General features: G+C 43.4%; 1 protein-coding gene across 1 annotated transcript in view; it reads right to left on the bottom strand.

Annotated features, from left to right (window-relative positions):
- Window positions 1-445: 445 nt before the first annotated feature.
- UGT8 (UDP glycosyltransferase 8) overlaps window positions 446-25,434 on the bottom strand; it is a 100,785-nt gene continuing 75,796 nt past the window's right edge. The window contains exons 3-6 of the mRNA XM_040418283.1: window positions 11,922-12,064; window positions 8,795-8,871; window positions 4,530-4,749; window positions 446-2,793 (exon numbers count right to left, since the gene is read on the bottom strand). Coding sequence (XP_040274217.1) covers window positions 2,445-2,793; window positions 4,530-4,749; window positions 8,795-8,871; window positions 11,922-12,064 — 789 coding nt within the window. The 3' untranslated portion in view covers window positions 446-2,444. The remainder of the gene's footprint in view (window positions 2,794-4,529; window positions 4,750-8,794; window positions 8,872-11,921; window positions 12,065-25,434) is intronic.

Below are 25,434 nucleotides of genomic sequence, written 5' to 3' on the forward strand. Positions count from 1 at the left end.
CTCTGAGTTTCTGGAAAAGATGTACAAATTATCTTTCCTGTGCTAATTTTCATATTTTTCCAAGAAAGCCAGAGGAACATTAACTGGCTTCTGATACTTCTCATGCATACTTGTGCCCTCTATTTTTTTGTTTAATCTATTTTGGACAAACTAGAGAATGACTATAATATCCAACTGAAAGTAAAATTAAAGAACTAGAAGACCCACCCCAGATAATACAATTTTTATTGAGATATGCAATCTAGCTCTTTTTCCAGAAGTACAAAAGAAAAAAAAAATCTCTCAAAAGAAAGTTGCCTTGCTTAGCAGCCTGCCCTTGGGGGTTACTCTTTGAGGTACTCTTTAGCATTAAGGAGACCAATAAATATGCATGATGAGTATTCTTGGTTTCTAGGAAGAATATAAGAATAATGTTTCTGGCATGATATAAAATTAGTGTTCTTTTCTTTTTTGGAAGAAAACTCATTTGAATATCTTTCCCAGAACCCCAAAGTTATGCAATTTGGTTGCCTGAGAAAATGAAAAAGATGGTATATCCTGTCTAATGCCAGCAGAATTAAGATATGCAAATTTTTAGCTGTTAATATTGTTGGTCTCCCTAATGATAAAGAGCATTGCAAAAGTACCCCTCAAGTATAGTCAGTTAAGCAAAGCAATTTTCTCTTAAGACATTATGGTTCTTTTGTTCTTCTGAAAAGTGAGCTAGCTTGTGTTTCATTGAGAGAAGTGTAAGCCTCTGTGGGATATTCTAGTTTTTTTTATTGTTTTAGATAGAGTATTGGATGCATGCCTCACTTTCAGTTGAATATTATGTATCTCTCTTTTTCTAGACTCGTGTTTATTTGGTGAGGCTTCTTAGAAAAAATTTGAGACTAGAAGGTGTTATATACCAATTTTTAGGCTAATTGGAACACATTTGATTAGTCCAGAATCAATTCGGGCGTGAAGTGAACTTTTAAAAACGTTTGACAAATCGAACCTAAAACTAATTTGAAGAAGTTTACTCTAGTTAAAATCCCCCCAAAAATAAAATAAATCAGGATCAATTCCAAATTGATTTGATTATCTCTAGTATGTATACATATCTCCTTGTGCATCACAGATCAATTTTCTCCTAATATTTTTTCGTCCCCACATAATCCTTGTCTACAAAACAGACATGCAAGTTAGTCTCATTTCCAAAAAGAAAGGAATACTGAGGACTCCAGCTCTTTGTGAGTAACTACTCTAACGCAGCTAAGAAGGTTTGCTTGGCTGCCTGAAAGGCCATTATTGGAGTACTTTCTTCTTATGGAGGACATTGAGTAAACCAGTCAAAAATATATGAAAATTAGTGCATCTTACATCTGCTGGCATCAGCATAGGCTTAGGAAAGCTAATTTGAATTTTTCCCAGAAACCCAGAGGGACATTGCCTGACTTATAAAACTCCACACACACACTATGCATGCTAGGTGTTCTCCATAATTGGAAAGAGTACCCCATCTAGAGTAGCATTCTAGACTATCTCTCAGGGCTTAATACCCAGCACTCCCACTAATCAGATGTTTTGGGGTGCAATAAACAGTTTATAGAAATTGAGTCAGACAGCTCCATATACAGTGTAGTAGCCATGCTGGAGTACTGCAGCTCACCTCCCATTCAGGTGAAAGGTAGCTGAATTTCAGTATGCTTGTGTGGGAAACTACACAGTGTACACTGTTACATACTAGTACTGTGGTAGTCAAAACAGATGATTGTGGGGGTGCTGGGAGTTGGGCCACCATTAATATCTGTTGCCTGGAGACCTGATTTAAGATTAGCTTTGCACGTGCTAAACTCTGTTGGTTACATATGTATAAGATATACAAATCATTCTCTTAGGGGATTAATAGTACATTTTACTACCTAGCTTGGATGGAGTGTTATAAATGTAAAAAATGTACTACACCAACAAAAGCAATAAAAAGGAATGCAAAAGGTAGCTATATCACAACTGACATATAAACTCACATGTACTTTTTTATATAAATAGTTGTTTAGGGCCAAGTAAATGTAATTATTTTATATAGTTTACATAGAACAAGTAGGAGCTAAGCACATTCACACAGCGTGTATTACAAAATATTAGATCTGTCACACAGTTTTTGATATTCTAGTTTGTGTAATATCATGGATGTGTTAGTAAAAAAATGGATGTTTTTGTAGAGGTCTAATGCAGATTATTGAGAGAAACAGATTTACTGTTTATAAATGTTAGTATGGACTAAACTTCAAGTCATTCAGTGCTCGTACAGTAGATAAAAAAAAATAACCTTGAAATAAATGCTGATTGAAGTGAATGGTCATTGGTGCCAAGGCCTACTATGCAGGTGTATTTCCATGTATGCAGTGAAGACTCCAGTAGTACTGACAAGAGTTAGAATCCGTGTTACAGTGGTTCCTTCAATATACTTTTAAGTTGGTTCATTTAACTTTCTCTTTATGCTTAATGTGATTGTTCTTCTTGTGCTTTCCATTTGATAGGCCATTATGGTAGAATCCATTGGTGGTGATATGGTCTGTAACTTTGCTTTTCCACAAATATTTCCTGATTTTAGAAAGCACATACCATACTGAAATAACAACAATCACTGTGAGGAAAACAATATCAACCAAGAAGTACTGGACAATAGAAACACCATAGGTGGCAGCACGAAGATGGTTAGCTCCATTGTGCCGGAGGACATAATCAATCCAAAAAGCTGCCCTGGTGACAGGATGACCTGTCTGATCCTTGTGAATTCTTGATAACTTCTGTGCCTGCTGTCGATAACTATTAGAAGAAGCAGAAAATAAACTTTAAAATCATTGGATGGAACATAAATCCGATTAGTTGTCTGGAGCTGACAAAGTACAGTGATGTTCAACATAGTTACATAGTACGGTTGAAAATAAGATATATTCTCATTAATTTTAAGAGATAGGAGGAGATGCAAATTAAGGGAAGGGGGTTGGAGGCCAAGATTCTATGTGTGGCGGGGAAATGTTTTGCAACATTTTGGACTTATTTGCACAATATTGCAATATTGCACTTATTGCAACTCACTTCAGTTTTGAAAAGTGGGTGGGGAAGTGTGTGTGGTTATCTATGTTAACTAGCATCACTCCAGATTTATCAATGCAACTTAAAAAAAAATAAAGTTACAAACTCACTCCAGTAGGGGTGGTATAAAAAACTGGAGAAGCATTCCAAGACAAAAGTGTCAGGTGTAAAGATGTACCAAATATAACAAACAACACGTGACATGTTAAACAGGCCACAAAGTATCTAAGCCTTTTTATTAAAACTGTCCACTGTATCTACATTGACCACGTCCGGAGGTAGTCTATTTCACAGATTTACAGTTCTTACAGTAAAGATGCCTTGATGCCTCTGGAGACTGAACCTTTTCTTTACCAGACGGAGGCAGTGCCCCTCTTGTCTTTTGAAGGGATTTTAGATGGAACAGCTTTTCGCCATATTTTCTGTACGGGTCATTTATATATTTATATAAGTAAATCAAGCTAAACATCTCTTCTCAATACTAAATAAAAATTATTTTTACCAAGACCATTCATGCCCCTTATCTGCTTTGTTGCACTTATCTATATTTTCCAGCTCCAGGGCATACTTTCTATGAACTGGTGCCCAGAACTGAGCTTTGTATTCCTGCCCTACGAATCCATGCTTCATTCATATCAAAATCCTGATACATAGGAAGGATAAGCAAGTGAATAGGAGTTTTAGAAAATCTGCATTGTACATTGGCGTTGTAGCTTCTAAATCTCAATTGTCAATTTATGTTGTAGATTTTTATCTTTTACAAAACATAGGGTTCACACACCAGCAGCAAAATTGCTGTTAAATCGGTGGTAGAAATTCCTCAGCAGAAAATCTGTCCAATGTGGTCATACCCTAAAGCATCCCAGACATCTGCAAAAGCTAGTCATCTGACACATTTCAAATTATTATTTTATGTATCATTAATGTTCATGAGCTTAGGAGATAAATGACCACTAGATATTTCTGGTGCCTCTTAGATTCATAAGGGAATGAAAAATGAGATAAATCTAAATCATACTTGGCATAATGGTCCCAGAAATAAAATATTGGAAATCTCCTGGACTCCCACAAGAGCTCTCAGACTCCCATTAATTTATTAGGCACCTAAGAAATCTTATGACATCTCAAGGAGTGTTGAGCCTTGGTAGCAACCATCTTTGAGTGCCATGTCATTCATTGGCTGCTAATCACATTAAGGTCTGATCTGAAGTATAAATCATTTGAGGGTCAGATTTTGATGTATTTTTTTATCTTTGCTATTATTTTTATTATTATTGTATGTGATGTGAATTGCTGTCTGCTGCCTGAGATGCTAATCCATCTGTAGGATCACATGAGTATATGCTTATAATTCGATTTCCAAGTTTATTTTTATCTGGAGATGACTTAGGCAGCCAATACTACAATTTGAAATAAGCACTGGCATACATGATTTTGGCATGTTTTACAAGTACAGTATTTGCTACCTGGGATTATGGATAACATCTGAGAGGGACTCATATAGACTTTCCGTCGTCATCCGACTCCAATCCAGACAAATTCCCATACCCTTAGCCTGCACTCTTGTCATAGTATCATAATGGTCTCCAAAAAGAGGGATTCCAACTACCGGAACCCCATGGTACATGGCTTCAAAAATACCATTCAGTCCTCCATGGCTAAGGAAGGTCTTAATTTTTAGATGTCCTAGAAGGAAATGACATGAAACAATGCTGCTTTATACATTTTTTGACAATATAATTGTAGTGAAATTACAAAGAAAACATTTGCCTGTATATGATTTCATAGATTAGTATTCGTATTTTGGAACATAAATGAGATCAACAGCTTTAGGGCTCATACACATGACCGTTGTTGTTTTTGGGTCCTCAAATCACGGATCCGCAAAACACGGATACAGGCCGTATGCATTCTGCATTTGGCGGAACGGAATGTCCTGCTCTATAGAACAATCATATCCTTGTCCATAAAATGGACAAGAATAGGATATGTTCTATTTTTTGCAGGTGCCCCAGAACGCACAAACGGATGCAGACAACACATGGTGTGCTGTCCGCATCTTTTGTAGCCACACTGAAGTAAATGGGTCCGCATTGGACCTACACAGTCTTTTGCATGAGCCCTTACTGTATTAACCAATCTAGTTTCAAATGAATATAATAATTGTAGCTAGTGCTGCATTCATGTGTCAGAACTGCTGCAGTGTAAGCAAATACCTAAGAAAACTGCACAGAAACAGCCAGGGTGATTGAAATGTTACTAAGAAATTGCGAAGAGGCCATTGCGCCAATTCTCGCACACGCTAACGTGTAATGTCACCATGTCATCATGCTGGGCAAGGAGTGGTGAAGTCATCAATGATGATGTCCCCACGTCTGCCCTGCATGATGACGACTGGATGATGTTTTTTTTTTAACCCCTGATAAACTCCTGATTAACATCCCTGATAGGCTGAATGTGACTCTCAAATGCCATGATCGGCATTCAACGGGGCATCTCAGCGGTTAAATGACAGGGGGTGTCGCGATCACTGTTTCCCGTCATTGCATAATGGAATGTGATTCATTATGAAGTAATTTGTAACAAATCAAATTTCTTGTCAAAGTTCAGCGAGGCAGCCGAATCTAATTTTTGAAAACTTCGCTCATCGCTAATAATAATAATGAGTAAATCATTTAAAATAAAGAAAAATGCCAAACATGTTTTTTATGTTTAGAAAAAATCTAATAAATTGGCAGCTAAGGGTGCACACACATGGAAGAATTTTAACAAGGTTGCAGATTTTTTTGGTGTAAATTATAGTGTGGATTTTGTTGCGGATTTCCTGTGCGAGTCTCTTCCAATTCCATTAAACTGATCCTGCAGTGGAAATTACTGCTTAAAAATTAGCGACAAATCCAATTTTTCAGCAACATTTTACTGCGCAAAATCAGTTTCCCATTGAATTGAATAGAGAGATTCTCATACAGGAAATCTGCAAAATAACATTCTTTACGCTGCAGAATGTAAATTCTGCAGCAGAACACAATGCAGGGAAAGACCTTTTTCAGATCTATAGGATAACGTAGGGGAAGTCTTGATATTGCAAATTTTCTGGTGGAAAATTCTGCCATGTGTGAGTGCACCCTAAAAGTTTAAGAAAAAAAAAGACAAGCTTAAGGCCTCTTTCCCAAGGGCGTGTGCGCCCCGTGGCTGTGCTGCGGCCCGCAAAATGCGGGCCGAAATGCACGAGCACAGTCCTTGGGGCAGCTGCAGCGGATCGCAAAAAGATGGGACATGTTCTATCTTTTTGCGGAATGGAAGTACGGGACGAAACTCCACAGAAGCACTCCGTAGTGCTTCCGTAGGGTTCCGTTCCGTGGTTCCGTTCCGCACCATTCCGCTTCTCCGGATTTGCGGACCCATTGAAGTGAATGGGTCGGCATCCATGATGCGAAATGCCCACGGAACGGCACCCGTGTATTGCGGATCCGCAAATGCGGTCTGCAATACGGCAACGGGGAGCACACGTCCGTGGGAAAGAGGCCTAAATCAGTATAAAATAAGAGATGCTCCTGGTCTGGTGCATCTCAGTCCCTGCAAGTCTTTGCTTACTGATCAGTCTGCAGAAGCAGGAAATGGTAATAATAATAATATTATTATTATTATTATTATTAAGTTTTTTATATATAGCGCCAGCACCACCATATTGTGCAGCACTTAACAATTCAGCGTGTACACTTACAAAACAGAATTACAGGCTAATCAGGGGAAAAGCTATAGAGGGATCAGAGATAGCAGTCACTACCCGGCCCAGGAGCCCGAGGGGGCCCAAGGACCCGGGTATTATAGAAAGTGCAAGCTGGTCAAGTTACACCTCTGGCTGGAGGGAAGGTCAAGAATTTGGCATGGGGAGGGGGAGGGAGAGGGGTGGGTGTTTCAATTTTTGCCTCAAGCAGCAGGAAGGCTATGTGGTTCCCTGCCCCTGGCCACAAGGTACTGAGGGAAGGAGGGCCAAAACTCTTGCACCAGTTTGGATTGACCAAAAAAACCTTTTAATAAAAATAATGAATGCTGCAAAATACTTTTGCGACAAAATCTGTGCCTTAAATATACCAAATAGTGGTAATGATCCCCTAAGATTTTAAAGGATTTGTCTCATTACAGGCAACCCATACTTGTTTAAGTATCTTTATTTCAATTTTGGGGAAAGAGGAGGTGATTTGAATTTTCATTTTTTTTTCTTTAACTTTTTTTTTAGGTCCCCATAAGGACCACAACTTTGTATAGGGTATTGGAATTTTCTCCATTATTCTATACAGACATAGCTAATGCTATATTATAATTCAGTGCTACCATCTGCTGGTCGGAATTGCAATATACACCGGGGGGATGCGTTCAAGCCCATAAAACATGCCCTTCTGGGTTTCTGGCTTCTCAGATGTCGTGATCACATATGAACACGGCATCTGAGAGGGTTAGGCTGCTTTCACACTAGCGGCACAGACGTCCGGCAGGCTGTTCCGTCGGGTGAACAGCCTGTCGGATCCGTCCTGCCACTAGTGAAAGTGTGCCCCCGGACTGCCGCTCCGTCCCCACTGACTACAATGGGGAGGGGGCGGAGTTCCAGCAGAGGCATGGCAGCGCACGGCGAGAGGCTGCCGGAAGAAAACTACAACATGTCCGACATTTATTCCGGCAGCCTTAAAGTAGCCTTAAATGTCTGCGATCGGCATTACCTCCGGTCACGGACATTAGCCTCGGGTGTCTGCTGTATGAAACAGCGGCTACTTCCTAGCTATGGCGCTATGGAGTGGACGCCATCTTTAAAGACCCAACATCTGCCATACATGTACAGCGGATGTCATGAAGTGGTTAAAGGGATTGTACTGTACTGGATTAGAAAAACATGGCTGCTTTGCTTCAAGCACAGCGTTGCACCTGTCCACAGGTTGTGTCTGGTATTGAAGCTACACTTCCACGGAGCTGAAGTGCAATATCAGACCCTCCCTGTGGTCAGAAATAATGCCGTTTGTGGACAAAAGCAGCCATGTTTGCCTAGAGCCTCATTCACATGTAAGTGTTTTGGTCAGTGATTTCCATCAGTGATTGCGAGCCAACACCAGGAGTGTAGGCTACACAGATATTGGGTATAAGGAAAAGATCTCCACCTGTTATGCCACATCCTGGTTTTGGCTCACAATCACTGATAGAAATTACTGACTAAGGCCTCATTCACATTTCCATTTTTCACTGACATATGCTGTCCACATTTTCTGCGGACAGCACACATACCCATTGATTTAAATGTGTCTGTTCATATTTCAATATTCTTTTACTGACCGTGGGTCAGTAACAAAAATCACGGGGACAAGCACGCCCATTGAAGTCTATAGGTCCATGAAAATTACTGACACACATCCGTGTTGTGTGTGTGTTATGTCCGTTTTTCACTGAAGACTAATAGGAGATTCTTTGGAAATTAATTTTCAGCTGAGCAACGTCAGTGAATTACGGATGACACACGGATGGTAAAAACAGACCAACCATGGATCCTACACGGACAACTTCACTGATGAAACACTTACGCTTTTTTCCCCGGACGTGACACTGACACAGAATTGTGAACGAGTCCTTAAACACTGACATGTGAATGAGACATAATATTGTACAACCCTTTGACATTTAGGCTACTGGTATAAAATAATTGCCTTTCTATTTATATTTGATAAATCATGTAATATGTACTCACCGAGCAAGTCATTCTGAGGTAACCATTCCACCAGTTTTGTGTTGTTACCTAAATTCCTAGGCTTGGGTCCTGTAAACCTAAATAAAGAAAATACCATTCATTATGGGCAGAGAGCAGGGGCGTAACTACCATAGCCACAGACCATGCGACTGCTATGGGGCCCAGGGGAAGATGGGGCCCAGTCTTAGTTGGTATTATCTCCTCTTCTACTGGAGGTGAAAACCTGGTCAGGACTCTACTCTCTAAATCTAAAGGAACAACTTTTAGCAAATGAGTCAGTGAAAAAATGGCCTAAGGGTCATTGAAAAGGGTTAGGCAGAAACCCTTCTGCCCTGTGTGGGGGGCCTGGTTTGATGCTTGCTATGGGGCCCCTACTTCTCTATGTCTGTGAAGGTTCTCATTTATTCAGGCCATGGTATATCTGTAAAGAATAAATCAAGGCAACTGGACGTACTGTAGATTTCTTGAAAACGTTTCACTCGTTCTTCCAACGAGCTTTCTCAATTCTGAGTGACTGTACAAGAATTCTCTGGGAATAAATATGTAACGGAATCATGACCTCTGACCCCATGCTGGGTATAATTACTAGATGTTGATTCAGTTACATATTTAGCTCGTTGGAAGAACGAGTGAAACGTTTTCAAGAAATCTACAGTAAGTCCAGTTGCCTTGATTTATTCTTTACAGACCTACTTCTCTATGTACACCACTGAGAGAGAGAGAGAAGTATTATTGCTGAGTAACTCTAGTTTATTACTGTGAAATATTCCTCTGCTGAAAAGTATAGACGATAGGACACTTTTGTAGGTCACACAATTAATACTGCACCTTAACGTCCCATTACTGATTTTCTGCATGCAAATATAAGATACGGTAACTGCACAAAAATGTAATCAGTATAAATATATGTAAATACAGCAGAGAGCTGATACCCCGGCTAATGCTCAAAGTGGACTTTATGCCAACACAAAATATCTACTATCTAACTCTTTTCTTTTGCACTTGGTATTTCATTTTGGTTATTTTGTTAAAATAGATTGTAAACTCTGGCAGGGTTCCTAACCTTATAGTACAGTGAAAATCCTTTAAAAGACCACCTATTTGAGAACTCTACCCCCCCATATACCAGTCATGATCCGGAGTGAGATGCACCGGAGTGAGATGCGCCTAATTTATTAAGAGGCTGATACCGCTTAATAACTTAGGCACACCTCTGGCGCTGTGAACCAGAAACTCAAGTCTACAACAGCCAGTCGATGGCGTAGACTTGGAATGTAACTTACACAGTTTCTGATGGAGCGGCAGCTGGGAGCAGAAGCTGTAAACCTGCTGGAGCTTTGGACAAAGGCCAATTCGCAAGCATAATACATGTACAGAGCCCCAGACTAAATCCCAGCACCAAGAGCCATACATGTATGGTGCTTGGTCTTTATGGAGTTAATTTTTCAAGTTATTACAATTGTGTGAATGCCTAATATGTGTCGAATTTTGGTTCATATAATGCCTTTTGTATTACATAATAAAAAAAAATTGTGGATCTTTACATTTTTACATTTCATTAAGGGATTACTATTTTGCATCTTTGTCTTATAATGCATGAGCATAGTCCTGTATACTAGTACATTATATTCTGTGTCATTATGACACTGGCTGCTGTTTGGGCAAAACCTGGTTTACCTTAACAGCCTGCTTACTGAACATACAGCGGTGGGGCCCTCTTTAGGGTCCTGGGGCTGACTACAAAGGGGTTCCAGAGGAGAAGTAGGACAGAGGAGTCCCTGGTGATTATATGGCACAAAGAGAAGGTTAAAAAATAAAAAAGATTATGAGAGTATTACATTTTTTTAGCCATTTTTGAGAACTAAGGGTTAAAAATCAGTCTGTATCACATTAAAGCCATATTCTTATTAGTTTGCGGGGGCGGACTGGAAACTTAAAGTGGCCCTGGAAAAAAATAAATAAAAGTGGACTCATGTTGTAGTCGGGTCCAAATTGACAGAAGGTGAGACAACAGAAGTAAGCAAAGTCAGCAATTCGCAGAACCAAATACCACAGTGTAGCACAATATACTGCCCTAGCAGAACCAGATACCACAGTGCAGCACTAAATACTGCATTAGCAGAACCAAATACCACAGTGTAGCACAATATACTGCCCTAGCAGAACCAGATATCACAGTACAGCACTAAATACTGCATTAGCAGAACCAAATAGCACAGTGTAGCACAAAATACTGCCTCTGGAAAACCAAATACCACAGTGCAGTGCAAAATACTTCCACCCGCTCCACTGTATGAAGCTGTATCAATATGGAGCTGTAAGTGAATTTAGGAGGGTACCTGCGGCCACTGGCCAGTTGCATAAGTGCCTGATGCTCCTACATTAATTAATGCTGAGAGCATTAATATTTATGTACCTTGCTGATGGCCAAGAGGAGGGATTAAGTGGCTCCCTGGACATCAACCCACCGGGAAACTTCCCTGTAGAGTCTATGGCCTATCTGTCCATGTTAGTTTGATAAGAATTTAGCTATAATGAGTGTTTATGAGATCAGGAGATTAGAAATAATGGTTCATTTGAGCTGGTAGCTGATGGGACTGAGAAGTGATACTCTGCAAACAGACTGATTTTTAACCCCTGTATCTCAATAATGGCTGACAAGTTTTAATAAAGACCAATTAAAAAAATATTTTTTTAGCCCGAAATGAGTGAAATCCAATCATTAAAAAAAATGTTGCATAGCATTTAAATGCCAGGAACCTGACTGTAGGAAAGGAGGCTGCAGTAGTTACAAGAATAGAAGACTGCAAGGAGCCGCAAAACCCCCTCTACTGGTGCAATAGAGTTAATGGCAACATGATATTACCTCAACTAGATTGCATTCTAGGAGTCATATGCAGGACTGAACTATTGTTAATTGCATTCCTTTGCTAATACTGGTATCTTCAAGTATAAAAAATTCACCTTGTATATTATATAGCGGAAACGTTTCTCCTTATGCTCACAAATTACAGATTTCAGATCTTATTTCTCCAGCTCTGTTTGAAAACCAAAAGGTATAATTGCTTGGTGTAGGTGAGACTAGACTATATTAATTCTATTGTGTGCAAATGTAGTTACATCTTACCTCCAAATGACTTTCTGATGCAATTTGGCAAGGGCTCCTGCTAGTTTCTCTGCTATGTCTTCAGATAAAAATTTTACTCCTGCCCCAAATGAGACCAATACAAAGCCATGTTCATCCACATTGTCCACCAATGTTTGAAAATCCTTAAGACAAAAAAAATTAACACATTTATCAATATGTTCATAATCGAGGTGGATGTTTAACACTGTGAGGGGTCGGCGATTAAAACACATGACAATGGCAATACAGTGTGACAGGCTGTAATATACAAATAAGGGGTTGGATTTTATGTGGCTGTCATGGCCCATGAACAGGTAGGAACAAGAGTTAGGGACCACTCATGAGACAGCCTTGACGCGGTGAGTGGCTTACTATGCTTTGGCCAAAATATAAACCAATGTCTCATCCAGCATGGAGGGCAGAGTGCTGGATGTAGTGTGCGATCACATTTGCATTTTCCGTTTGTATATGTAATATACAAATGACTGGCTTCAAGCAACAAAGTAAAAATTTAAAATTTAATGGGTCACAACATAAATACTGAATAAATCAGCAGTAAAAATCACCCTAAATAATGATGATAATAATAATAATAATAATAATAATAATAATAATTATACACTGATACAGTCCTGGTCCCACTGTTAATAGATATAGGTAGCACCGACCTGCCTCTGAGGGGGCGGCAGTTTATGGCGGTGCATGGGAGTAGTGATGGACGAACATCTGCCAGGATGGTTCGCGAACACGATCACGCAAACGCGATCGAATGCTCGCGAACCGCAAGTTCGCGGAGGGTCCCATTCACTTTAATGGCGGGCGAACCTGAAAAACCTTCAGCTCATATTTGCAGCCAAGAAATAATTACTAGAAGTGCACAAATAGTCCCACAACATGGACAGTGACATACTAGATGTATTATTCGAATTTGCAATCTCCATTCATAATTTTTTTCAATGCGAAATATCGGCAATATAATTTTCGCGTATGCGCATGCGCAAATGCACTATACAGTACCCAAATGCACTATGAAGAAAGTAAATTGGTATATAACACCCCGCTTCAATCAGTTTTTTTGTGGGACGACTGGTATATCACACCAGTAGAAATTATGTGTTCCAATAACGCTTGTCCCTCTATATACCTGCAGAATCGCAGCAGAACCGCACACAACTGCCGCACAATACAAATGCACTATAATATACTTTCTAACATAGAAAGTATATTATAACATTGTACAAGGAAGGCAATCCATTAGAATATACATAAAGATAAAACGAAACCTTTAATAATGTTACTATGAGGGTCCATTCACACGTCCGTAAGTGTTTTGCGGATCCGCAAAACACGGACACCGGCAATGTGCATTCCGCAATTTGTGGAACTCACATCGCCGGCACTATAATAGAAAATGCCTAATCTTGTCTTCAATTGCGGACAAGAATAGGACATGTTTTATTTTTTTGCGGAAGTGCGGATCCGCAAATGCGGATGTGGATCCGCAAATGCGGATGCGGACAGCACATTCCGGCCCCATTGAAAATGAATGGGTCTGCACCCATTCTGCAAAATTGCGGAACGGATGCGGACCCATTTTGCGGACGTGTGAATGGAAAAGTTATCCCTCAAAATGAAAATAAATTTAATTATTAAAGTTAAGCAAAAAGCATAGATGTGGTAGGCAATAACAAGTGCTCGGCGGCACTAAATCAGGTGCTAGGCGGCACCAAATCAGAAACCATATGTCCTACCACAATCTGGGGGGTTCCAGTGTACATCGATGAATCCAGGAGGGAAAGCAAAAAAACATCCATCCCTGGGCTAGATGATGATGTGGTATTGAAGGACAGGGTGGACAAAGAACTGTCCCTGATATTGCCCTACAGGGGGTGCTATTCTGGCCCTAATAGCCTAACCACAGACCACCCGCTCTGATAAGAGCGACCACGTCGGGAACCTTACCCTATATAAAAATGGCCCTAGTAAGCCCCTAGCCACTAGACTTCCAAGTGATCACTATATAGATCTATGTTTTTTTGACTCATTATAAAAGTATATCGCACCCCTCTGTGTATCACACATATCGATAGCACACTTATACTAGTCCTTTACCACCTGATGAATGTGTCATGGGTCAAAGTTCTTCATATTGTAAAAGAATATGGCGGGCACGAATTTCTCCATATGTTCGCATGTTCGGCGAATCGCGAACACGCAAAGTTCGCCGTGAAACGACCGCCGGGCGAACTGCAAGGCCATCTCTACATGGGAGCCTCTGGCTCCTGTTCCCGCCATTCAGCCTCATAGACCTCAAGCACTGTGGATGTCTGCCATTTTTAGGAAAGTGATATTTGATATTATAAACTTTCTTTCTGACACCAGTATAGATATATGATGTACAATATATCAATCTGAATAGTTCTGGTTTGTCATATGCTAATAACTAAGATTGAAATCTGTTGATATCTCTAACATATGTAAAATATGCATAACATAAAAAACTAATTACAAGATACTCCATCAAGGCCTGACAGCAGCATGTGAACATAGGGACTGTTTATTTTAGTCTTTTATTGTGCATTCAGACAATTTCAATTTAGCACCAAGTTCAGGATCACATCCCCTTATCATATGTAAAGTTTGCTTTTGTTTTCTGGTTTCCTTTTTAAATAAAAAGTTATATTTTGTGACATTATTATCAATAAAGAAGAGGATATCACTATTTAAAATCTCACTAACTGAAGGAAGCTTTAAAGGGTAACTGTCATATTTTTTTTTTATTTGCTAGTTTATTAGAGCTAGGCATGTATACCTGAGTTAGTCTGTCAATGGCTGTCAAAAGATCTGTAATTACGGGCGGTGCCCAGGAAGGACATCACCTGTTTCTTGGTCCTGGGGGGTGGGCTAGGATGCGATGGCATCCACTTTCCTGGGCTCTGGCTTCATGGCCTCCCCGCCTACCCGGTGGCCCAGTGGACCTCGCTCATGCCCGGCTAGCACTTTTTCTGCTTTATGATCAAGCCTGCCTGGCGGATCTTCCCGAGCACCTGCGTCAGGTGCTCTAGGTGATCCTCCCATGTGGGACTGAAGATGGCAATATCATCCAGATACGCGTCCGCGTACCCATCAAGTCCCTTAAGCAGCGTGTTGACCATCCGCTGAAAAGTGGCAGGGGCATTCTTCATTTCGAACGGCATCACAGTGGACTCGTACAATCTGAAGGGGGTAATAAAGGTAGAGCGTTCCCGTGCCTCACAGGTCAGGGGAATCTGCCAATACCAAGATCCATGATGGGCCCCGGCCAACTGATCAAGCAGGTCATAGATGCGTGGCATTGGGTACGCATCGGTGACCATGACAGCTTTGAGTCCCTTGTAGTCCACGCAGAACCGGGTGGTCCGGTCCTTCTTTTGGGATGAAGACCACAAGCGAGGCCCAAGCGCTGTTGGATGCCTGGATGACCCCCAGCTTCAGCATCTCGTCAATCTCCTGGCGCATGTGTTGCTGCACCTCCAAGGAGACCTGATATGCTGAACGCTGGATTGGGGGGTGATCCCCGGTGTCCACGTGATGGACGGCCAACTCCGTCCTTCCGGGCTTGTTGCTGAACAACTCCCGGAAGGGGTGAAGGGTGGCCCACAGCTGGGATGGTTGGCCCTTCAAGAGCTGTTGGCCCACCTCTACATCCTCGATGGACCCACCCGCCTTCACCTGGGCGAGCATGTCCAGGAGGGTCTCCTCCTCCCCCTCTTCTGGAAGGTTGCATACAGGGAGGGCACATGCCTCCCTCTCATGATGTGCCTTCATCATGTTCACGTGGAAGGCCTTCAGCCTTTCCTGACGTGGTCTAGAGTGACCAGGAACGTTACGTTGTTGAGGCACTGGTGCACAAGGTACTGGCCTTCCCAGGCCGCCTGAAGCTTGTCCTGAGGTACAGGGACCAGTACCCATAACTTTTGATCCACCTGATAGGTCCTTTGACAAGCATTCTGGTTGTACCATCGCTTCTGGTCGGCCTGGGCTTGCTTCATATTACCATGCACCAGCTGCAACAAGGCCTGCATCTTGTCCCAAAAGCGCATGACATACTCGATGATCGTCACTCCAGGGGTGGCTACATCCCCCCCCCCCAGGCCTCTTTCACCAGAGCCAGGGGCCCCCGCACACGTCGCCCATACAGGAGCTTGAAGGGGGAGAACCCCATGGAGGCCTGTGGTACCTCCCGGTAGGTGAACAGCAGATGTGAGAGGTACTGCTCCCAGTCACACCCATGGGAGTCAACCAACAACTTAATCATTTGCTTTAAGGTGCCGTTAAACCATTCGCACAGGCCGTTGGTCTGTGGGTGGTACAGGCTGGTCACCAGATGTTGCACCTATGTTTGCCTACAGAAGGACTCCATCAATTGTGACATGAACTGGGTCCCCGGTCAGTGAGCATTTCCTAGGGAAAGCCCACTCTGGAGAAAATCTCCAGCAAGGCGGTGGCCACCTTGTCGACCCAAATGGATGACAAGGCTACCGGTACCGGGTAGCATAATCTACTAACGTCAATATGAAGCATTTCCCGGAGCTGCTGGGAATAGACAGCGGTCCAATCAGATCCACAGCCACCCTCCTGAAAGGCTTATCAATTATGGGCAGCGTTACCAGTGGGTCTTTGGGGCATGGCCCTGCCTTCCCCACCCGCTAAAAATGGCCACGGTGAGAAAAAGGCGCTCATAGGGTGAGTATGTCAAATAAACAGTGTCCTTCAAACACAGGCGGGTTAATTGTGCTCACCTGTTCAGGTTGCACGAATATTGGGCGCAATCACAATGAAGGCCAACTGGAGAAGTAACTGGTAACTGGTTGGTGCTGCTCTTTGAGAGCATTCAGGCTGGCGTCAGCCACTAATGCCGCCTGAAACTCCTGACCGGATCGGACGTGGCCAGAATAGACGAGACTGCCACGTCCTCTTTCAGGTCCTCGGGACTTGTCTCCTGGCCTCCATCTGACTCAGCAGCCACTTGGTCTGAAGGGGGAAAGCCATCAGACCCCTGAGGGGCCTCTAGGGCCCCAGCACTCCCACTGCATGTGACAGCAGCTATGGCTGCTGCCACCACTGGTAGTGCCTGCTTCCCCTCGGCTTTCAACCAAGTCGCCAGTCCAGACGGACTAACCTGGCCCTTTAACATCCTGGTTGTGGAGGAACCCTGCACTGAGGCTTTACCTGGGAGCCCTACTTCTGGGACAGCCCTGGCCTCATTTGTCTCCTCCACAGCTGCCTGCCCCCTGCTTGTCCCCTCAGTCACCACACCTGAGGACAACAGGTTCCAGCATGCTTGCAGGACACACCCTGGGGCCTCAGCACAGCTGTCGTTAATGACCCCCTCCTCACTGAGGGGAGAGGCACACATTGCATTCCCCACCCCCACATCACCATCAACAGGCATGTTATGTACAGTATCAGTACCAACAGGGGTGGACATTGCATCACATTCTGGGGAATAGGACCTTGAGGTGTCAGCAGCCACGTACTTAGACACAAGCCGCCCAAGTCTGTCCCCAGCAAAACACTGGCAGGGATATTTGAGGATACCCCCACCTCCCTTACTCCTCGACTGGCGCCCCAGTCCAAATAGATCTCCCGGGCAATAAATCGTGGGGGGCCACCGGTTCAGGCCATACAAGACTCATCTCAGCGCCGGTGTCTCTAAGTCCCATGGCCACGGCCTGGCCCTCGGTGACCACCCACACACAACACAGCGGACGGCTTGCGGGTCGATGACTGGAACGCGTCCCTCGGGCGCTGGGGACACATGGCCTTGAAGTGTCCTGACTGCTTAGAGAGGTGTCAAAGTCGGTTTTCCCCCACCGACGTGGAAAGGGAAGCCGGGGACAGTGCCCACTTGGGCCTAGGGGTAGGGGCAGCGGGGCAGAGTGTGTCTTATCCCCTCTCCAGCCAACAGGTTTCCGGGCCTCTGAAGTCCTGTTGTTAGTGTACTCGTCGGCCAGGGTTGCTGTTGCAGAGGCCCCCTTTGTCTTCCAGTCACGGGGGTACTGCTCGAGGTCCTCCGGCCAATTCCACAAGAACTGCTCTATCGCGATGAGCTCCTTCAGCTGTTGGACGGTGGTGAGCTCCAATACCATGGTCCATTGGTCAACCACTCTCAGCAGGGCCCGCATGTGATCGGCCCAACTCTGGGTAGGACCCTACTGCAAACTCCGGAGCTTTTCCCAGTACATCTCAGGGGTCAAGTTGTACTGCAGGACCAGAGTCTGCTTGATGTCCTCATAGCTCAGGATGGTCTCACAGGGAAGGTACCCGAAGATTTCAAGGGCTTTTCACATGAGACGTGGTGTTAGGAATCTGACCCACTGGTCCTCCGGCAACTGGTATTGATGGCAGGCAGTCTCAAACGCCAACAAGAAAGTGTCCAAGTCCCCATCTTTGTCCAGCAGGGGGAGGTCCTCCGCCAGCAGTTTTGGACTCCGGATTTCTGGAGACTCACATCGGGCTGGGAAAGGGCTGCTGGAGTTGGAGCTGGAGCTTGGGCATTTGTAGCTGGTGCTCACGCTCAGCTTGCTCACGAAATTCTGCAGCCTCTGCTTGCTCGCGATGCTCTGCAGCTGCCATGAGGATCTTGTAGAAAGCCTGGTCTCCGGCCTCGAGATGGACTAGGGCAGCTGGTAGGAGAGCAGCCGAGCCTGCCTGGCTGGGGGGATGGGCAGGTGGAGTGCGGCCCACCGCGGGCCTCACCGCCGGCAACTGGCTCCTTGGGGAGCTTTGGCTGTGCTCCCCCTCACCTTGAATAAAGTTGCCTTCCACCTCCTCTTGGCCCCCTATCTGGAGTGCCTCCTCCCCGCCACCGTTCCTAGCCTCGGCCATCTCCTTAGCCTTGCTTCTTGTGTTACTGGCCATCATTGCCACGGATGATCACTGACACAGTCTGAAATCTGATGCACACACACCTTATTGTATTTGCACTCAGACTTTCTAGTGTTGAGCTTATCTTAGGACTCCAGCGGCAAAAAGCTACTGCTGGTAGTCTTTAGTGTCTGGGAGTATGGGTCCCACACTCACACACACTAGTATCTCCCACTTTGCTGCCACCAATATGTGACAAATACCGTACACCTACTAACGTCAAATACGTCGGGCCAGTGAGATACGTTATAGTCACTGGTTACCAAGGCATGACATTATGCCGTCCCTGAGGAGCAGGTAAGGTCAGCTTGATACAGTTTACACAGACATATCCTGTCCACGCAGGCACAGAGAGGCAACAAGCTGAGGGAGCCTTTTCAATGCCCCAGTGAAACAGTGCTTTCTCAGCTCGGGTAGACTGCCACCAGTTTCTCGTTTGATATAAGTCCGATCCGCTAACGGGATTATATAGGTTGAGAAACCAACCCGCAGTAGAGTATAACTATGCCTAAACACGGACGTGAAGATTCATGATCGAGATACCAGACAGTACAAGATTAAATTATATAGGGGCTCACTAGATATAACACTATACACATCAAGAATATATACAGTGGTCATAGGTTGCAAATACAGGTAGTATGGTACGAACAGGATTAAACAGAGCAAAAATGTCAGTTTACCAGATGGATGAGTCCTTTGGGTTGATGAAAAATAGTTACTGTAATCCTTTAATCCGTTTCCCGGTCCCATTTCAAACATGTGATGCAGTGTGACACCCCTTCAGAAAAATACACGCCCAAACATGGTACCGTTATTAGGTTTCTGTGGGGATATCTGTATATCTCCCCTCCCTGGCCGCCTATTACCAACCTACAAGCAGGGCCATGTTTGTCTTGGCCACAGGGTCACAAATATATATCTGGTTTATGCCTGTGTTGGACGGGTGATTCATAATTCCTTATGAATCGCCGGTTCCATGATGTCTGAGGGATATGATAGATCTGGGCAAGGGCTGAGACCCCCTACAGAGAGGTTTAACTGTAGGATTAGCTGGCCTCCGTGCTGGCTGGTTGAGGCGTGAATTTGTACACATGTGGCCTCCTTGAAGCCAGAACCCCTGTGGAGTTCACTACCTCTGCTATCTGACAGCAGATGGCTGGAATGAGATCATGGCTGACATTAAACAATAATTTTACATTCCTCACACCTTATAGTAACAGCTTTCATTAATGTCCTCTGTCCCTTTCCACTGCTCCCTTAAAAGACGGTTGCTAGGGCTTGTCTGTCTTCCCTTTAGTATAAACAGAAGACAGAGGGGCGGTCCTTTACACTGCATGGCTGCATTAGGCTTCAGAATAAGGAGGCGTGTCTCTCAGTAATGCAATCTGATTGGCTGGCAGGGAGCTGCTGGCTACAGCAAGTGTGTATGGGAAGTGAGGGAAAGCAGTTTTGGCCTTAGAGAACTGGCAGAGGAGCCATCTTGAGAAGGTCCTCATATTGTAAATGTTTAAACAGCCATAACTAAGGGAAAAACTCAAGGAAAACAGTGGTATGTGAAGAAACTAAAGATTGCTTTATGCATAATGCTGCTGCAGCAGTAACATATGCAAAAATGTATATATATATTTTTAAACATACCCTTTAAACTACCCAACTTAACATCACAGCTGAAATATTTGATTAAGTCGCCACTTTATATACTTCACAGAACTATTTTAACACATAATCCATATAATTTGGGAGCAGTTTTTTAACTACTCAAAGCTGGTCAATGTTCTTGTGATCTAGGTATGGTAAACAGCTCCTGGTAACTATGTCACAGTACGTTGGACTATTTAAAAAGGTTACAAGGCTTTCAAACTTTTTATATGCCTTACCTATTTGGGTAAATACTAGATTATATTTTATTGTTACCTTGGAATCTAGGTCAGTGAAGCATAAATATGGTATAAGAAAGATTTTATGAAAGGTTCCCTTAAGGATACCTGCACATGGTGCAGATTATGCATGTTTTTCATGTGGAAACAGCACAACCAGCAAAGTTAATGAGATTAGGCAAATCTCATGTACACAATCTGCTTTTCACTTTGTTAAATCCACAGCATGTAAATTTTTTGTGCAATTTCTGGGGCAGGTTTAACCCTTTTCAATGAATCAAATCTGCAACAAAATTTGTGAGTAACTCGCAGATGTTAATGCCGATTTGGTGCGGAGATGCACATAAATGAACACAGTGGAATTTCTGCTCTTCTACCTGATATGCTGCAATCTGAGTTTATGATCTTAAAGTCCATAAAGTATACAACTAAAGCCAGCAACTGTAGACATAGCATATTAATATAAAACTGGTTAATAAAACCTCGTATTACTGTAGCTTTCATTCAGACACAAGCAGCAGCATAGAGAAGTTCATACAGAAGTAATGAACAATATTGCTGTGAATCTAACCCTGGAGCGAGACAGTAGAAAACTTCAGCAATTGTCCCATCAGAAACTTAAAACTGATAAGCAATTCAGTATGAACAGGCAGTGGTGTAAACAGTCTTATGGGCCCAGAGCAAACTTGGACCAGGGCCCCACATGCATTATACCCAAAAATAAATTGCCTCCCTGCCAAAAATGAAGTTCATTATATGTTCCTTATATATTAGGGGAGAAATTTAGTATGCCAAATTTATTATTGTCTAGTGTAAATACTGCCTACGCTCAGCCCACAGTCTAGACCAGGCATGCTCAACCTGCGGCCCTCCAGCTGTTGTAAAACTACAACTCCCACAAGGCCCTGCTGTAGGCTGTTCGGGCATGCTGGGAGTTGTAGTTTTGCAACAGCTGGAGGGCCACAGATTGAGCATGCCTGGTCTAGAGTAAATGCTGCGGTCAGTCTGTCCACAGTCCTGTGTAAATGTTTTCACTGGTCAGTCACTGCAGTTGGCCAGACCACAGGCTAGTGTAAAAGCTGGTCAGGCAGTTCCCAGTGTTGTGTGAACACTGCAGCCGGTCTGTCTACAGTCTGGTGACAACATCGCAACTAGTCAGTCATAGAAACATACACTAAACAAAAATATAAACGCAACACTTTCGGTTTTGCTCCTACATATTTCACTGAACTCTTCAAATTAGAAGGTACTTATACAGACAAAATTAGACATTACAGAATAAAAAAACTAATTATACACTCAAACTCTCAAGGGCGTGCAATCCATGAGGAAATACGGATGACACAAAAGTGCTTGTTTTATACAATGTTCCAGCCATCTTTTATAAAACAGGGTACTACATGTAAATTTGCATAATTGTCAGCTAGGAAGTGTGTCTGTACATAAAGAGTGGGAAGCACAAGAAACGTAAGGGTTACTGTTGAAGTGATGAGTTGATCAGGTCCTGTGGAATAATGTAGAAAAGGGTAAATTTGAACTTAGAATAGAGAAGGTAAACATAGAAGAATTTAGATTATGGAATATATTAGGTGAGGATCCACTGTGTCACTTGAAGTGATTTGACCTTGAGCTTCTCTCAAGGGCGTTGCTTAAGTGGCCCCCCTGGTTTTCCACCTTTAACCTTTATATAGGGATCTAGACTCAGCTACCAAGGAACCATTAGGCTGCTACCTATCAGAGTAGTCTCTGTTCAAGTGACAGGTGAGGTGACCCAGGTGTCAAGAGACACCAGTGTCGAACATTGAGGAAAAAGGCAAAAACACAATCAGGGACAGGCTGATTGTCTGCTATCCGATAAGCAGTCCAAAGTCAGGGCAGGCAGCTCAGGGTCAGAATGGAGATCAGACAGATTTCAGGTGAGGCAGGAAAGGTCAAATCTGGGAAACGGGCAGAATTCCGTACACGGGCAGATGAACGTAGAACAGCACATCTTGGCAGGACAGTAGCAGATAAGAACCTATTATTTAGGCACTGTTTCACATGGCAACAAGCCTTGGGTGACCAGCCATGGGCTGAGGAAGATTCAGGTGCCCACACTGGCCCTTTATGAGCCAGAGTAAGCTGGCAGCACTACTCTAGGAGGAAGAGAGTACCAGTCGGTCTGAGCCTCCGAAGACCTAGAGTGCCAAAGGATGTGAGAAAAGTGGTGTTCATACCCACTGGAAGAAGCAGTGCTATGGCAGGCACAGACCTCCATTGTAACAATAGGCTTGCCTACAGAGATGTGCTTTTAGGGCATTATTAGAACCATGGATGTTCCCAATTAATCTGATCTTCTGAGTAGCGAATTCCAGAGAAAGTGCAGCTCAAGAAAAGTCTTGAAACCTTGAGAGTCGCCATATGTCCTTCCTTGTAGCATTTTTGGTAGGTGCTACTAACCACTGGAATACTGCACAAGATCTGCTGTTTTTTTTATTCTCTGACCCAGTCGTCTAACCATCACAACTTGGCTACTATCAAATTCACACAGATCCTTACATTTACCGGTACTTGCTACCTAATACATCCTACCCCAATGTCAGGAGACAGATGTCATTGTAGCAAAATTCAGAGAAGGCTGTTTATTTGGTGTTTTTCACAATTAAAACTACAAAATTGTTATACTGTGCACATATATGAAACATCATCATTTAAACTCAAAGACAAACTAACAACAATGTTCTTATCTATTCGCCCTCAGCCAAGTAGATGAGGAAGTCGTGAAAGTCCAAACTGAAGACAAAAAGGGACTGATTCATGGCACTGTGTGCTCTTTGTTTGAATGCTTGAATCATCACTTGGCTATTCTATGCAGACTGTGGTACTTCAATATACAGCTGCAGATTCTGATCGAGGCTTCAGCTGGTACTAACCAGTACAGGGTTACACTGCGAAATACTAAATGGAAAACAGTGCATTAAAAAGACTTGATTACTTGAGAATCTTAAATGATCAGAGCAGAAGACCAATACACATATTTGTAAAGTTATTATGGTCATGCCAATAAAAGTACAAGCATCATCAGATGTGTTTTCTTTTCCTAGGTGCTTGATGGTATTTAAATAAAATGTTTTACCAATGTCATTGGAAACTGAGTCTGAGGTTAACTTTAATAAATAATGGAAAATTACAGCATAAACCACCTTGTGTGAAGTCTAATCATAATCTCATGTATTGTAGATAACATGATATTTAGTTTAAAGACTCACAGAACATAAAAATAACTTTTGATATATCATAGTGACATGCCAAAAGTTTTGATCGGCGGGGATCTGTGTGCTGAGACCCCCACCGATCGCTAGAACGAGTAGATAGAAGTGCCCTTGCTCTCCTTGATGCAGGAGACAGAATTGAGATGAGCCTGTAGGCTTTCTATTGATCCTGTCTCCTATAGTGTTTTAGCAATTGATCGGGGTCTAAGGACTGTAAAGTTCGGGTTCCTACCGAACTTTAGGATTTTTGGACCCTGGAGCCGAACCCAAACTTTTCAGTAAAAGTTTGGGTTCGAGTTCGGTGTTCGGCGATTTAATGGCGCTATTTGAAAGGCTGCAGGGCAGCCAATCAATAAGCTTTTAACTCATGTGCCCTTAGAAGCCATCACAGCCATGCCTACTAATGGCATGGCTGTGATTGGCCATTGTGGCATGTTACCCAGCCTCTATATAGGCTGGAGACACTTAGCGCCACACGTCACTCTGCACTTATTAGTGTAGGGATAGGATGCTGCTGCTATGAGGGAGAGAATAGGAAAGAATCCGCAATAGTCTAATTTTTAGAATAGGTCACTGTTAAAGGGGCGGGCATTTTGGAGGTCTCTGTTAAAGGGACGGACACTGTGGAGGTCACTATTAAAGGGGCGGGCACTGTGGAGGTCATTGTTAAAGGAGCGGGCGCTGTTAAAGGGGCAGGCACTGTGGAGGTCTCTGTTAAAGGGGCGGGCACTGTGGAAATTACCTTTAAAGGGGCGGGCACTGTGAAGGTCACTGTTAAAGGGGCGGCCACTATGAAGGTCACTGTTAAAGGGGTGGTCAATGTTTAAGGGGCGGGCACTGTGAAGGTCACTGTTAAAGGGGTGGCCACTATGAAGGTCACTGTTAAAGGGGTGGTCAATGTTAAAGGGACGGGAACTGTGGAGGTCACTTTTAAAGAGTTAGGCAGTGCAGAGGTCACTGTTAAAGGGGTGGGCACTGTGGAGGTCACTGTTAAAGGGGCAGGCACTGTGGAGGTCACTGTTAAAGGGGCAGTCACTATAAAAGGGACGGGCAATGTGGAGGTCACTGTTAAAGGGGCAGTCACTGTGGAGGTCACTATTAAAGGCGCAGGCAGTGCGGAGGTCACTGTCAAAGGGGCGGGTACTGTGGAGGTCACTGTTAAAGGGGTGGCCACTATGAAGGTCACTGTTAAAGAGGTGGTCAATGTTAAAGGGGCAGGCACTGTGGAAGTCATTGTTAAAGGGGCGGACACTGTGAAGGTCACTGTTAAAGGGCTGGTCAATGTTAAAGGGGCGGGCACTGTGGAGGTCACTGTTATAGGGGCAGGCACTGTTAAAGGGCCGGGCATTGTGGAGGTCACTGTTAAAGTGGCAGGCACTGTGGAGGTCACTGTTAAAGGGGTGGGCACTGTGCAGGTCACTGTTAAAGATGCGGCCACTGTTAAAGGGGCAGGCACTGTGTAGGTCATTGTTA

The sequence above is a fragment of the Bufo bufo genome, chromosome 2 (genome assembly GCF_905171765.1).
Source record: "Bufo bufo chromosome 2, aBufBuf1.1, whole genome shotgun sequence".
NCBI classification, from domain to species: Eukaryota; Metazoa; Chordata; class Amphibia; order Anura; family Bufonidae; genus Bufo; species Bufo bufo.